This window comes from Salminus brasiliensis, chromosome 2 (genome assembly GCF_030463535.1).
Source record: "Salminus brasiliensis chromosome 2, fSalBra1.hap2, whole genome shotgun sequence".
Lineage (NCBI taxonomy): Eukaryota > Metazoa > Chordata > Actinopteri > Characiformes > Bryconidae > Salminus > Salminus brasiliensis.
Genome location: NC_132879.1, coordinates 58,223,252 through 58,240,435, shown reverse-complemented (window position 1 = coordinate 58,240,435; position 17,184 = coordinate 58,223,252). Strand labels below are relative to the sequence as shown.

The 17,184-nt window shown below is 38.4% G+C and overlaps 2 protein-coding genes across 2 annotated transcripts; one reads left to right on the top strand and one right to left on the bottom strand.

Annotated features, from left to right (window-relative positions):
• Positions 1-748: 748 nt before the first annotated feature.
• Positions 749-11,468, bottom strand: LOC140549746 (uncharacterized). Its single transcript, XM_072673492.1, has 7 exons — positions 11,147-11,468; positions 6,447-6,536; positions 4,316-4,396; positions 3,854-4,189; positions 3,373-3,408; positions 2,922-2,969; positions 749-1,609 (listed from the first exon to the last, which is right to left on the bottom strand). Exons 1-7 carry the CDS (start codon positions 11,466-11,468, stop codon positions 1,503-1,505), a joined length of 1,020 nt encoding a protein of 339 aa, XP_072529593.1. The 3' UTR covers positions 749-1,502.
• A 2,972-nt stretch (positions 11,469-14,440) lies between these two features.
• On the top strand, positions 14,441-17,171 carry LOC140549573 (uncharacterized). The gene is made up of 5 exons (XM_072673323.1): positions 14,441-14,502; positions 14,814-15,167; positions 15,497-15,670; positions 16,120-16,169; positions 16,340-17,171. Exons 1-5 carry the CDS (start codon positions 14,460-14,462, stop codon positions 16,475-16,477), a joined length of 759 nt encoding a protein of 252 aa, XP_072529424.1. The 5' UTR covers positions 14,441-14,459; the 3' UTR covers positions 16,478-17,171.
• The last annotated feature ends 13 nt before the right edge of the window (positions 17,172-17,184 follow it).

Genomic DNA, 17,184 nt, shown 5'->3' with positions numbered 1-17,184 from the left:
AAAGCTTAGAGGGGTCTTTGCACTATTAGTCTATTTTAACTAGCTGAGGTTTTTCTTGGGTAAACAGCAAAGACCTTTTGTAAGTAGCAAAAGTATAAATTATACATATATCTAAATTACATATTAGAAATAGGAATTAGGAAATAGACATCAAATCTTTTGCTGAATAAATAAATGAAAATAAATTAGGAAGCAAAACCGGCAAAAAGAACAGAAAAGCTTTACATACCACAGACGTCTGACCTCACCAGTTCAGCTCAGCTTAGTATTAAAGTGAAACTAAAACTGCATTGCCAAACTGCATCAATCCAGGGAAAGCTGCTGTTACTTTTACTTTTATTTGTATTTCTTCAGGGAAGGGTCTTCATGAATGTGTTCTGTGTTTGTGCATGATATAAAAAACTATAAGAAGTTATTGAAAAGAAATAGTGCTGAGATTCTCTATGGATATTTAGAAACCAAAGAATCAAGAACCTACTTATTCATGAGGCAGTGATATCAATGCAATGCATGGATGGGCTAAATGTGGAAGATGAATTCCATGTAGCACAAATGGTGTTTAAGTGGTCCCTCCTTCCTCCCACAATTCTTCAACCACTTTGGTCACACTGATTAACCACCTTCATCATACAGTCATACTGGTCAAAAGGCTTAGATTGAACTGATTAGGACACTCTTAAACACCTCAGTTTGGAGTCTGTCTGGGGAAGTGACTGTCTCAGTTATCTCAGGAAGTCCCTTCAGCCTCTTAACGTTTTAAATAGTGGTTTAATGCAACATGTCAAAATAGATTACACTCAGTTCAACATCACACATTTCCTAAAGGAGTATTATTATCAGTGCTAAATTATTTTCCAGCTTGAAATGTAACTCTGAAGTTCAAGTTTATTTGTAGCCCTTGATCACTTTTACACATGAAAAAAAGTAATGCCCTCAAGAAAAATAGAAAAGTAAACATCACTCCTCTACTTTTCTGATCATACACATTATATAGATCATATGAACATCCTCCCTCTTTGTTCAGCAAACACTTACATTGTAAACTTCATGACCTAGAATTATTTTGCTTAGTTTATATGTTGATTCAGTGTTAAGAACAAACAAACAAAATATTAATATAAAATCTAAATACTGTAAAAGTATAATATTTTATAGGTATTGTGATTGAATCTAGTATTTGCTGTAATGTTCTACAACAAATGACTAGTTCTTTGTTCTCTATACTCCCGATACTGTACAATTCACAGTGTTTTACTACTTCTACAATTAAAAAGAGTACCAAGTCTTCCACTTTTAGTCAGTGTGTTTCTTCATTAGTTACAGTAGCCTATTAGTGGCACTGTTGAGCACTCCATCCTCCCATCTCATCTGTACCTTTACTGCCTTCATTGGGTTCCCAAAAGCTGCAGCTCTAACTGCATCCACACTGCTAATGTTTGTCTGATGGATGGCTCATGGCCAGAGTCTTCCAGGGGCTCCAGGCAAATTAACTTTCTGACTGTTCAGGGCACAGGATCGCTCCTTTCATACACAATTCTTTGGAAGAGCCAGTAAATGAGTTGGGAAAATGCTAGATCACGTAGAGAAGGGCAGTTTACTCCAGCATCACCTGCAGAGAACATGAGAAAGATGCAGTAATTTCACAAGTCGCTTCACAGGGTTGTTTCTAGACTACAATTATGAGATAGAAAACTGTTAATATAATAATATTAATGTAGTAATAAGTAGGAGAGCATGTGAGTGTGTGTGTTGTGCTGTAAGTTTAATGACTGCTTAGAATAGTTAACAGTACAGTAGGATAACACCACTTTGGTTTACAGTAAAAGCTGAGTTTATTTGCAGTGCAGCATTAGCTTAGTCTTGTGTTTAATAATGAGCAGCTTCATTGGGCAGCTTATCCAGAGCGACTTACAAAAAAGCTTTACTTTTTCCCCAAGAAAAACCTCAGCTAGTTTAAATAGACTAGTAATTCAAAGACCCCTCTAAGTTTAGACTCTACTCTTCACCCAAGTACTCTCAGAAGAGGAGGGTCTTCAGTCTGGGTTTAAGGACAGCGAGTGTTCGGACACCCAGGGAAAGCTCGTTCCATCACTTCGGTGCAGGACAGTAAAAAAGTCTGGGCGCTCGTCTTCCGTGGATCTTAAAGGATGGCGGGTTGAGCCGAGCCGTACTTGAAGCTCGAAGGGGTCTTGGTGCAGATCGGCTTTTGACCGTCGCCATCAAGCCACATTAAAACACAACTGTAAATGCACTCATTTAAAACAGGTTCATAATCTGATCAAACCTTCAGAAGTTCTGAAATGTACTTTAGTCAGATGTTATATCAGTGTGAATGTATATTTAGCTCCAAACCAGAACCCCTCTCAATAAATCTAAAATCCCTCCCAGTACAACCAAAACTCTGTCCAAGGAAAAACAACAATATGCCCATCAGCACAATGTAATGGAACAAATGTTCGGTGCATATTATTGCTTAATCAGATTTCTAAATCTTGAAATAATTGAAAATCCTATTATGTAACAATCCAGATATAACACAATATCAGAGTGTCCTGGTAGTGCTACAGTGTGAATGCCACAATTGTTATTCATAGATGATCTATAGAGTACTGCAGATTTATTAAGATGAAAAAGGTCAGTTTTACATTTTAACAGCGACTGCTAATAGCAGATATCAGGTACCTATGGCTCTAAATACATTACTGTTCAGACCTTTTTAATGACCTGTCTCACTATCTGTGGCATTAGCTATTACAATGAGTGATATACTGTTAAAGTGTAAATGTGTAATATGTAAACAGGGATATGCTGTTACAAATGTTCTGTGGTTCCCTAGAGACCCTTTGAATGGTAATTAACTAAAAATGAACGTTTCATGGACCAACACACAGGTAAAGTTTTTGTAATAAAAAACAAAATACCTGTGGAACGATATCCTCCTTGCTGGTCTTGCTTCATACATTTGATATCTGTTTTAAAGAATGTATAATTAGTATGGACACTCATTTTTATCACATCATTGCATTGGTTTTAACATTGACCATTAATAATATAACAGGATAACAAAAGCTACATCCATTTGGTGTTAAATTGGTGAGTGTAGTAATTACTGGGGGTAGATAGATGGGGTGGATGAGGAGCTAAAAAGGAGCTACAATCGCAGCAGTTTGTCTTTTCCCACCAAGCATTGCTGCTTTGTAAGTATACAACCTTTAAATAGATAGAAATACTTTGCTGGGTGTGTTTGGTGTTAAAGTATCAAGTGGTCACAACATTCCTGATGGATGCCATTCCAAAGCTTCGGGCTTACACCACTGAAAGCTGCATTTTCTGTTTTTACTTCTAGATCTTTGAGGATGATGGATGACTTACTTGATTCAACTTGTGGCCTAGAGAGATTCTCATCATCTGAAAAAGAAATAGCAAAGAAGGATAGCAAATGTATTATACAAGCCATTTTATTTATCTACATCTCCTCCATTCTGCATTGGAACAGTTGTTTATGTAATGATGGATGTGCTAAATTAATTCACAAATAATTCTGATTAATTGTAATACATTTGTCATTTTTATTTATGTACAATCCAACATTCCACATAATGTAGACCATTAATTGGAACCCTATACAAACACATTAATATTACAAAATTAATATTATATAATATTATACTTATATAACAGCTTAATAACAGCTTTTCCTCCATTTTGCACAAACATGACTGAATAATAGAAAATGTCTTGTCTATGATCAGCTGTAAAATTAAGCATAAAATGTTTAACAATATGCAATAGTAGATATGTTATCCAAGACAGGTGGGGGCGGAGCCTGTTCTGCTGAGCATAACCTCCTTACCTTTCACTGTGAGGTGGACCCTCAGGATGGGAATCCAATTATTTTCCTTTATGTAGCTTTCATAAACTCCTTCATCAGTACTTTTGACATTCTTCAACACCAGCGAACAATCACCACTGCGCAGGCTGTCTTCACAAACATCCACACGGCCATTATAACTTTCACCAGGTATTGTGAAGTGACTGTCACGCTCTAACACAAATTTGGAATTACAGTTCCACTTAATGTGTGGTTCCTGGTTGGTTGATTGCATGCTGGATACTTTTGTCCAATTACATGGCAGGACTACTGAGTATCCCACCTGGGTGGACACAGATCTGGGGGAATCGGGAGAGTCTAGAATATTGAAGAAAGAACAATAGGTACTGATAAATGTATCCAACCTTTAAAATAACACTAATTGCTAGTATAGTGTAATTAAACCTAAAAATGAAAATTGTGAAAATGTAATACCCCACTCACTTGCACAGGTAACCCACAAGAGGAGGATCTGAAGGAAGATGTTTCTATTCATCTTTGTAGGAATGTGTGTATGTGTAGATTCTGTAGAGCAAACAGAAGAAGGCTATAATATAACTGTGTGTCTTACTAGCACTTAGTATAGCAATCTAACACTGTCAATATAATACTGTTAGTCTATATGTAAATAGTAATGTAAACATTTCACAGGTTATATGTTTTATTTAACTGCTTTTACCAGTGCAATATTGTAAATCGAGAGCATGTTCATGTGTGTGTATATGTATAGTACACGTTTATATATTTAGTAATATATATATAGTAATATGTATTATAAATGTTAATATATATAATACGTATAAATATTCAGTATTTCTATTTGTAAATTTGTATTTATTCTTGTACTACTGCACAAAAGTGTTTCACCTGTGTAATGTGATGTGACGATAAATTACATTTTAAACAATGCAATAATAAACATGCAGAATATGTGTAGTGTACGTATTTTGTGTGTAGTGTAAGTATAGTGTATGTATTCTGTGTTTCCATTTAAATCTGTGTTTCTACTACCATGAGGGACTACACACTAGTATTTTTCACCCACCTTTACACCTGTTTAATGTGATGTGACAAACATAATTTGATTTGCGTATAACAGTGTCATTATAGTATGGGACTCTATTCTATATAGGATATGTATTAACATTATGTGCAGTTATTATTAGAGAGTAACAAAAAAAACTATTATATTACATATTAGCATTGGCAGATACGGTGCAAAGCTCACTGCCATCAGACAGGTGTTTAGCTGTGTCTGAAATTTGAAGCTGCTGTAATTATTTAACTCTAATGAGCATTGCACAACATGTAAATACAAACCTTTTTTAAATCTCTAGCTTGTTTAATGTTAAAAAAAACAACAACAACAAACAAACCTTATAAAAACCTAATACCCTGTTTACATCTGGGCACTTAAAACGTCAGATACCAATCCATCACTCAAACCATTTTAAGAGGTGGTCTGAGACGCCTCTGAGCCACATTACATATATCCGTCTCTCCAAGACACATTCCACAACCTAAGCTCCTCCCAGTACAAGCAAAACTCCCTCAATACAACCTAAACCCTTCCCAGTTTAACCAAAACCTCTCCCAGTACAACTGTACTGCCTCCCAGTATAACTGAATCTTTTCCCAGTTCAACCAAAATGTATCCCAGTACAACCAAAACCTGATTGCCAGATATAATACACAATTTGTACACAAGATGGGTTTTGGAGTGGAGATCCTGCTGTGTTGATTGTCTCCTGCACCTCCTTGTAGCTAGACTCTCTCAAGTCAAACTCCACTCTGAGGATCACGTGACCAACGGCCCCAAGTGCAGAGTCCTTAGAATCTCAAGTCCCAGAATCTTAGAGCAGGCAAAACTTCCCCAAAGCAGCAGTTATGAAAATGGACAACTAATGCAACTTAAAAGTGGTGGATTTAGTAAACAAAGAAGACGTTGCGTCTAATGCGAAATAAAGGCGGAAAACAAACAAAGGACACCAGGGGACAACTGGCTGCCTCTTTAAGCTTGAGGGAAAAAAGGAACTAAGGGCAAAAGGATCTCCCAAAAGAAAGTAGAAAACTGAGTTACAGGGAAGACAGACACTCCTGCCTCTGCTAAACGAGTGTATGTGTGCTAACAGTGTTTCACAGTGTTCTGAATGCAAATCTATTTATAGGACTTGGATTAGCTTGGCTTCTCTGCCTCTCGATCTGTTTCTGTTCCTGCTGGCTAAGCTAGCGTTAGCTTAGCCGCCCAGCTCCAAAACCTAGTTATTGTACGAGACCACAGAACAAGTTTCATTCTGAAGAGCTGCTGACACTGTAAACTGTAAACTCCAACGGCGAGAGCAGCGAATAAACAGCAGAGTGGTTTCATTTCTTGGGCTTTAAAGAAGAGGGTTCTTGTGCGTATGCTAAACGTGCCGTTCATAACTTGGTATGCGGGGTCAAGATATATCAGGCCTAGTTGATTTCTGAAGCCATTCGGTGACTTTTCTGACTACCTGTTTATCATGAATATCATCTATAAACAACAAGCGTGCTTTTCAACTACAAAAACAAACGTTTCTTTTTCTCTGCTTACCGTCCTTCTCCTTTCCGTCTTCTGCTTCCGCTGACGTGGTGCCACTGACGTCCACCCTCAACATCTCAAACCTGTTTTCAGCAGGACACCCTTACAGTGGCAGGTAGTATGAACAATAAAGGTTTACATGCAGGATGATGTGTTGAGGTACTTTCACTTGCAGTAGGCGTTTGTGTTCACAGCCTCCAAACTGTTTATCCATATATGATGTAGATATGAAAAACGTCCACAAAAGGAAAGTAAACGAGGTGGGTTTGAAAAAAACCCAAATTGTGCCCGAGAGAAAAGGAGGGAAAACAAGCAAAGGCTGCCAGGGGAGAACACTCAAAACACCTCAAAAACCGCAAGGAAAATAAATTAGACAAATAAAGAGAGAAATGAAGCTTTAGTTTAAAGACAGACATTCCTGCCTCCCTGTGTAACCGTACACACACTGTGTAAACACACACACACTACACAAACACACACACACTCACTACACAAACACACACACACTCACTACACAATCACACACACACTCACTACACAAACACACATTCACTACACAATCACACACACACTCACTACACAAACACACATTCACTACACAATCACACACACACTCACTACACAAACACACATTCACTACACAATCACACACACACTCACTACACAAACACACACACACTCACTACACAAACACACACACACTACACAAAACACACACACTCACTACACAAACACACATTCACTACACAATCACACACACACTCACTACACAAACACACACACACTCACTACACAATCACACACACACTCACTACACAAACACACACACACTCACTACACAATCACACACACAATCACTACACAAACACACACACACTCACTACACAATGACACACACACACACTCACTACACAATCACACACACAATCACTACACAAACACACACACTAGACAATCACACACACACTCACTACACAATCACACACACACTCACTACACAAACACACACACACTCATTACACAAACACACACACACTACACAAAACACACACACTCACTACACAATCACACACACACTCACTACACAAACACACACACTACACAAAACACACACACTCACTACACAAACACACACACACTCACTACACAATCACACACACACTCACTACACAATCACACACACACACACTACACAATCACACACACACTCACTACACAAACACACACACACTCACTACACAATCACACACACAATCACTACACAAACACACACACTCACTACACAATCACACACACACACACTCACTACACAATCACACACACAATCACTACACAAACACACACACTCACTAGACAATCACACACACACTCACTACACAATCACACCCACACACACACAATCACACACACACTCACTACACAAACACACACACACTCACTACACAATCACACACACAATCACTACACAAACACACACACACTCACTACACAATGACACACACACACACTCACTACACAATCACACACACAATCACTACACAAACACACACACTAGACAATCACACACACACTCACTACACAATCACACACACACACACTCACTACACAATCACACACACAATCACTACACAAACACACACACTCACTAGACAATCACACACACACTCACTACACAATCACACCCACACACACACTACACAATCACACACACACTCACTACACAAACACACACACACTCACTACACAATCACACACAATCACTACACAAACACACACACACTCACTACACAATCACACACACACTCACTACACAATCACACACACAATCACTACACAAACACACACACACACTCACTACACATTCACACACACAATCACTACACAATCACACACACACTACACAAACACACACACACTCACTACACAAACACACACACACTCACTACACAAACACACACACACTCACTACACATTCACACACACAATCACTACACAAACACACACACACTCACTACACATTCACACACACAATCACTACACAATCACACACACACTCACTACACAATCACACACACACTCACTACACAAACACACACACAATCACTACACAATCACACACACACTCACTACACAATCACACACACACTCACTACACAAACACACACACACTCACTACACAAACACAGACAACCTGAGGGAAAGACTGAGGGGGAAAACTGGGAGCTTAGACAGGAGGAACCGGCGGAGACCCACTCAGCCTTCACTCGAGACGGGCTGTCACAAACGCTCAGGGGTGTTATAGCCCTAGTGTTGTGTGTTGGGCCTGATTAGTGGCTGGCATGACTCTGGGCCTCCCCCTGGTGGTAAGAGGAGGCATTTTCCTAGAGCTACCCCTTACAGTTTGTATATATGTTGATATATGGCTGAAATATGTCTGAAAATGGCCAGTTTCAAATAAGTTGGTATATAAGTCCCACATATTTCAATTTTCGAGCAAGAGCAGAAGCTATGCTGTGTGCTGTGTTGATGTTAATTGGTCTAAATTAAAATTTTCTTGTAAGGAAACAAGTTACCCCCCCCCCCCCCCCCCCACATTCATTACTGCTATTGATGATGAAACATGATTAGAGAAGATGACTATTTCTGTAATAAAGGGGGGGGATAAGACAGAATACAGGTGCTGAGGACCGTTATTTGGGGCAATTTAACAATTGTAGTCATCACAGCTGGTAGGGGTCAAACTACAAATGACCAGGAACAACCCAACAACAGGGAACCAGAGACATACCACTCACACAGCAACACTCAGGGAATAGATCTAATAGAGATTGACAAACATCATGTTCAGATGACATTATCAACAGTTTACTGTACAGTGAATTTCCCATGTGTTCAAATCAGGTTTATTGTCACATCATGTTACACAGGTGTAAAGGTGAGTGAAAAACGTAGGTACATCGCCCCTAATAGCAGAAGAAATGCAGTAGAAATGTAGACTATGTACACATTAACTTACATTATATATATTATATATAACTACACTATACACTATACACATACACAATGTTTTTCTTGTTGTCTGTGCTGTGATGAGTACAGTGGGTAAGTGGGTTTCTGCATCTGTATGTCTTTGTCCATTGAAAGTCCTGGCTGGACTAATTGTCTAAAAGTCTACTTTTTAAAGCCAGGAGCAGAGATAACCTTTTTAAATACAGCTGATGTTGGCCCTACTTCAGTCTGGGGATTTTATCTGCACGGTTAAAATACTAATAACTGTATTTACTAGAGTTTAGAACTTGTAGAACTTGTTTCTCTCTAGTGCTAATCTTTTTTTTTTTTGGTAAGAGTTTGTAATTTACACTATTCTGTTCCCTTTCAAATAAAGAACCAGACAATGAAAATAAATGCTGGGATATTTGATGGAGGAGAGTTCACTCTGGCATCATCTGAGAAAAAAAAAGTGAAAGAGGTTTAACCTAATTGTGAAAGTTTAGAAAAGTTTAACTTACAAAATGTTACAAAATGTCTTTTGATAAAAAGGAAATGTAAAAAGATTAAAAAACACTTATAACAAAACATTGTGATTATTGATTATTTTGTAATTATTTAGAATTTTATTCAATTTAAATTGACACCAGACATAACCATGTAGTTGATTTGTATCTATTAAAGTTAGTGACTTGCATGTCTCTGTATTCTTATAGAATTATTCTGTTTTTATCATGTATAAACTTTGTATTTCTTCATTATAAAATACAAATACCTGAATTAGGTTAGACCTCAACCTGCTGCTACTAGATGTTCATTGGATTTAGGAGTTTCTGTAGAAAAAAAAGAAACTATTAATTATTTCAAAGGACCGTAATGGGGTTACTCAGTGTACTCATTTACAGAGATTCACCATGGACATGAATATCATGGCTGTTCTGTTATTTCTTTAAACAGTCTTTAAACAATATAAACAAACAATGGATATAACAAACAAAAACAATAAGCAATATTGGCTTAAAAATATCCACACAAATCCACAGTTGACTAAATTAAATTACCAAGAACAAGGCCTCTTAACAAAGTTCAAGATTCTCAGTGCAGATTGGAATAGGATGATCGTAGAACAACGAACATGTCTGGAAGTCTGGAAGAGTGTCACCCTAGGAGTAGAGCAAATTGTTTTGGATGGGGAGGAACAGTCCAAGAACATCCATGACACAAGCCTGCCATGAACTGGAAGCTGTTGGGACACCAGTGTCACCATCTACAGTCAAGAAAATGTTACATCACCAGATGTAATTATAACATTTTTTGAGGTGCAAATGTTAGGCATGGATGCCTAGAAACGCTATACCATCTGTTAAGCATGGTGGTGGGAGTATTATGCTCTGGGATTGTTTCGTTGCCAGTGGAACTGCTACACTACACAAACGGGTGGAATGATAAAGAAGAAGTATAAACACTATTTAGAATATGTGGATTGTGCTCAAATGTAAGGTCTGTGCCAGGAAACCAGCGTTTAATTGATCTTTTCCAATTCTGCCAAGAAGAGTGTTTGTCAGCCACTTTGCTAAAGAGATGTAACCAAATATTAGATCTGCTGTATAGACACGTTTGAGCCTGTATGTATAATCTTGACCCGTTCTTGTTAAGAGTGTATGGTCAATAACCACTCAAATGTGCATTATTTTCTGTTCGGATCCACTGAGCTTATTGCTTACCATCTACTGAAAGTTCCACACTCTGGATGAAGACCCGTTTAGACTTGAGAGACCTCTTTGTTCGTTTCACCAGCAGGTAGCTCTCATAAACTCCTGCATCACCAGATTTGACATCCTTCAACACCAGAGAACAGTTCCCCTCCAGCAGCTTATCTTCAGGAACATCCACACGGCCTGCATACCCCTCACCCTCATACAGCTCCTCACCCCTCCGCTCAAACACAGTCTTAGAAATGGTCCGCCACTCAATGTGAGGGCTTAGCCTGGGGACATCTCTCCATTCACATGGCAGAACAGCTGAGGAGCCCACTCTGACAGTCATGAAGATCTGAGACTGAGCAGAATAAGAACCTGTAAAATATTTAAAATTGAGATTGTAGCACCTTTCAGCCAACAGATGACACTACTTTGTAAAACATTCCATCTGTAGAAGGTGTTTTGGTGCTGGTTCACTCACCAGCACAAGTAGTGAGCCAGACGATTGAAACATAAAGAAGGAAGATCATCATGATGATCACTGGAGGAGTATGGATAAAAAAAAAAGGATAAAGGTGCACGTATTCGTCACTGTACAGTGTGGACTGTACAGCGAAATGTGTCCTCCGCATTTAACCCATCTGGTAGTGAACACACACTCACACGTGTTAGGGGCAGTGAGTACACACACACACCCAGAGCGGTGGGCAGCCAACTCCAGCGCCCGGGGAGCAGAGAGGGTAAAGGGCCTTGCTCAAGGGCCCAACAGTGGCAGCTTGCCGAGCCCGGGAATCGAACCCACAACCCTGTTATCGATATCCCGGCGCTCTAACCGCTGAGCCACCACTGCCCACTCCGCTGAGCCACCACTGGACGACTGAAGATTCTGTCAAATAAATAAAATCAATAACAATAACAATCAATATCAAAAAGTTGATATAATTTAACCAAAAATAAAATAACAAAAACAACTAAAGAGAAAAAGGAAAAAAGAAACAACTAAAACTTTAAATGTGTATCAGCATATCACAGTAGAGGAAACCTGTAGCTTATGTACCAGCAGCTCTGTTGTTAACCAGAGGAAATGTATTTACTCGCAAAGTAGTCTTTTCAGAGAACACGAAAGCAAAACTCACACTTCAGTGATTAAAGTGCTAGTTTCTCTTTCTGCTGTTTTAACTACTTCCTCAGAGCAGAGACTAATGCAATTAAAAAAAACATTATAAAAAATCATACATTACTTAATGTTTATGTAACAAATTACTCATACACCAAGTGAGCGAATGAATATGAATATTGTTGTGTCCAAAATGCTAACTTTACAGGAGAAGAAAAAATCTTTCATAACATTCAATGGAAGGAAAAATATTTGACTATTTTGGAGCATTTCTATTGGTTGTCTTGTCCTGGTCAACTCATTGTGGATTTTTTATTTAATATAAAGGACAGCTGCCAGATTCACATTATGGCAAAAAGTGGAAAACAGTTTATGCTATGCTGTTCAGTTAAATGGCACCGAATAATACCGTCAGTGTTTAGCAGATTAAAAAATAATACTATGCTTAAAAATGTTCAATGTGTTTAGGACTTTGGCTGGTTATAACAATGCTAAGAACTCTTAGTACATTCAACTTGAACAAAGCAGGGTTTAAGGTTTTAGGTTTTAAGTTAAATGAGACAATTTGGGCTTTGATTTTACTGCAGATTTAAAGTACAAATAAACTTGGATTTGAGTTTCAAGTATGTATGGTGAACTTACAGACATATAGATAGTATTACAAAATCAATGAGTAATACAAAGTTAATGAGTTTTGAAATCTTAAGAGGCAATGAACTACTTCAAACCTTTTTAGGATTTACAGCGTAGACCAGAACCTTATCAATATGTTCCTTGTAGTTGCAGAGCAATTATTACTTCATTTTTGGGTGTGTCATTTCAGTGTTCTTTAAGAAATGGCTAAGAGCCCAGTATTATAAGGTTACAAGTCAGATTACATTTTCACAACTTTTGGTGCAGTGCACATACAAATGGAGGGGACCTGGTTTTCAAGTCTCCCTGATGACCAAGGAGAACACCATTGTTGAAAACAAATCATAAAAAAGCCAGACTGAAAAAAAACTACATGTTGACAAGCCCCAAACCTTCTGGGAGAATGTCCTATGGACAGATGAGGCAAAAATGGAACTTTTTGCCAAGGCACATCAGCTTTATGTTCACAGATGGAAAAATGAAGCATATCAAGAAAAGAACCCTGTCCCTACTGTGAAACATGGAGGAGGCTCTGTTATGTTCTGGGGCTGCTTTGCTGCATCTGGCACAGGGTGTCTTGAATCTGTGCAGGGTACAATGAAATCTCAAGACTATCAAGGAATTCTAGAGAGAAGGTCATGGATCTTGCAACAGGATAATGACCCACAACACAGCTAAATCCTATTGAGCATCTTTGGAAGGAGCTGAAACATGCCGTCTGGAAAAGGCACCCTTCAAACCTGAGACAACTGGAGCAGTTTGCTCATGAGGAGTGAGCCAAAATACCTGCTGAGAGGTGCAGAAGTCTCATTGACAGTTACAGGAATCGTTTGATTACAGTGATTGCCTCAAAAGGTTGTGCAACAAAAAAGTTAAAGGTGCTATAATTTTTGTCCAGGCCTGTTTCATGAGGTTATTTTTAAAATAATTCTGTTGAAGCATGGTTCAAAATCAATGTCAGCTTTTCATTTTTTCATTTTAATCTAATTTTTATTTATTATTACTTTTGTCAGATTCAAGTTATTTCTGTGTCCATTGTGGGTTTTACTTTCATTAACCAAGGGGTACCTACAATTTTGTCCATGTGTGTATGACCCATGTTTGTGTCTCCTGAATGACAACTCCATTAAGGATTATACAGAGTAAACTATTGTTTCCTGGATTTACTGCAGCTAAAAAAAGACAATCCTACAAAACTGGATTACCTCTGGACTTCGCTTGGAATCGGTCTGGGCTTTTAATTTACTTAACATAGCAAATCTGTCTATTCATCTATAATTATTTACACACTGTACAGAAGCAGCTAAATGGTCAAACCATGGAGAAAACTAAAAACAGACAGTCACTGAACAGCAGTGATATATACGATGGTAGCGTATGCTATGTGTGAAATTGATTGCATTTAATGATGGCAGTTGTTTACTGGACACTCAAAAAGAACAGGATGTCGTGACTTGTGGTGTGTAAAACAGATTTGAAACCCACTCTAGAAACTGAAACACTCTAATCTGACCAACCATCACCACTACAGTAAAGGTAATGACTACTCTAACACAGTCACAGAGCACTGGAGGGTCTCAGCGAGAGATGGCCGCACTGCTGTTTGTGTTTATTCTACAGCTTCTGTTTGGTGAGTTCAAATAAATTTACAAATTACTGGATAGAAATCTATTGTAAGGATTACCTGAGAGTACTTAGGACTTAAAAGTATAAAAGTATTAAAATACTGCAGTGTAACATAAGAACATCCACATGCAATTGTGTATTTCTTTTTAATCAGGTCATCCTTGAAACAGTGCACTAGTCATGATGTGATGCTCAGGAAATTAATTAATTAGATTAATTCACCTGTTGACTAAATTAGATGGTGAATGGATGAAAGGCTGGAGATGTTCACTGGCTGCTGGAGACGTTCACTAAGCTGGTATATATTTCTCTCAGGAACCTGTAGACTTTCCCTCTTTCAGAACATCTCAGCTGACCTCAGATCTGTCCACCCTGGAGAAAACACCACCCTGCACTGCAGCATCTCTGCAGAATTTGAGATGTCGTGGTATCTCCACAGCTCAGAGGGGATGAAGCAGCTGTTCTCTGCTGAAAGAGGAAAACTGAATAAATTATTCTCCATCAGTTTTAATGTGGATGAAGGTCACTATGAGGGAGCTGAGAACAGCAGTTCAGTGAGTTTAGTGATTCTTGGGGTTAAGGAGACAGATCTGGGGCTGTATTACTGCGGAGGACGAAACAGGTCATCTGTCTTGCAGTTTGGGAAAGCCATCAGACTCATCTTTACAGGTCAGTTCACCAACTTTACTGTTGTCTTAACACTCCAAGGTTTATCACACAGTAAGGAGCTTTACTCAATGTCTACTGGGACTGCTGTATAAACTGGTGGGGTTGTTCTTCGGCAATAGACGTCTGTACCTCCTTGGTGGTCCGTAGGTTCGAGCGTATGCTAAGGGTTCTTTAGCTAGTGTTCCTCACTTCCCAGAAACACTCCATTTCATAAACACACAGCAACACAAAAAGCAGATGTGAAGCCACAGCCTGTGGTTTCATATTGGTCATGCAGGACAGGACTTCCTCATCACCGATGTGTGTATCTCTGTGTTTTTATATTTTAGATGACATCAATAACAAGCCTGATGGAGCTCATAACCTGACTGAGATTTCAGCTACCAAGCATTCTGCAGGATATGGGATCTCCTGGATTATGATGATGATCCTAGTGTGTACCTGTTTGCTGTGTGTACTGATGAACATCGTCTTCATGTGTGGCTTTTGTTGGAAGGGTCAAGGTAAGATGTTTATTTAGGGTGACTTAGGATTGTGGCAGCAAAAAGGTTTTAGTTTTACAACCCTGTTACATGTTACATTGTCATGCCAATTAAAAAAATAAATAAAAATGTCAATAAAAAAAAGACAAACACATTTTTGTGTTTATTTATATTTGCGTTTAGGCAGTTTTAGACTGTGATCAATCAGATGCTGTGAAAGGGAGGAGATGCAGGTACATGTAGACCAATAGTGTCCATAAGAATGTTGGGCAACAAATGCTGATGTGAAATCAGTGCGAAATCCTGGCATTTTACACAACCATTCTTTTCTTTGATTCCAGTCACTGCACACTAGAATAAATCCACAAGGAGAAAGAGTTTTCAAAAAGAAAATGAAAAATGTTGTTTTAGTGTTTTATTATTTAGTGAAAATTCATAATTTGGGGAAACGGACTTATCTTCTCTTTCAGGAAAATCCTCATCATCATCATGCAACTGCTGCAGCAAAACAAGAGAAAAGGTACAAGAAACTTCAATGACATTTCATTGACTGGACCACTTGAAATCATGTTTATACTGGATATTACAGCAAATCTGTTATAAAATACTGTAAATGAACAGCTTGTAGCTTGCAATAAATGTGCTTACAATGATGTATAGACTGACTGTTTATCCATTGTTTCCGCACAGGAAGTGGAGCTGCAGTACGCCTCGCTCTCTCATGAAAAACAGCCCAGAGCTGCTACAGCAGACAACACCCTTCCTTCAGAAAGTGTGACAATGTATGCAAAAGTCACATCACGACTCAGCAGAAATTTAGAAACATGAAAGGTTACAGTGCATTTATCTAGGCTCCGTCTGCAAAAGTGTTCTACAGAGTGTGTAATTACTATTCTCCCTAATGAGAGACTGTAACTCCGCCTCCTCAGTGTATATCACAATACCTACATTTAGAGCGTTATTAATATTCATCCTAACGAGAGACTGTAGCTCCGCCCCCTCAGTGTATATCACAATACCTATATTTAGAGTTATTAATATTCACCCTAATGAGAGACTGTAGCTCCTCCTCCTCAGTGTATATCACAATACCTACATTTAGAGCGTTATTAATATTCATCCTAACGAGAGACTGTAGCTCCGCCCCCTCAGTGTATATCACAATACCTATATTTAGAGTTATTAATATTCACCCTAACGAGAGACTGTAGCTCCGCCTCCTCAGTGTATATCACAATACCTACATTTAGAGCATTATTAATATTCTCCCTAATGAGAGACTGTAGCTCCGCCTCCTCAGTGTATATCACAATACCTACATTTAGAGCATTATTAATATTCACCCCAATGAGAGACTGTAGCTCCGCCCCAGTGTATCACAATGGTTTTAGTCAATTACAATAACCCTCATGACTGAAGCTACACAGACTTGCAGAAAAGGTTATTTGCTGATGCCAATTGAGTGTGTTCATCTTTAGACTCTAATGAAAAATCAGTTCATTAAAAGCAATATTAAAGACAATTTTATTGGTTTG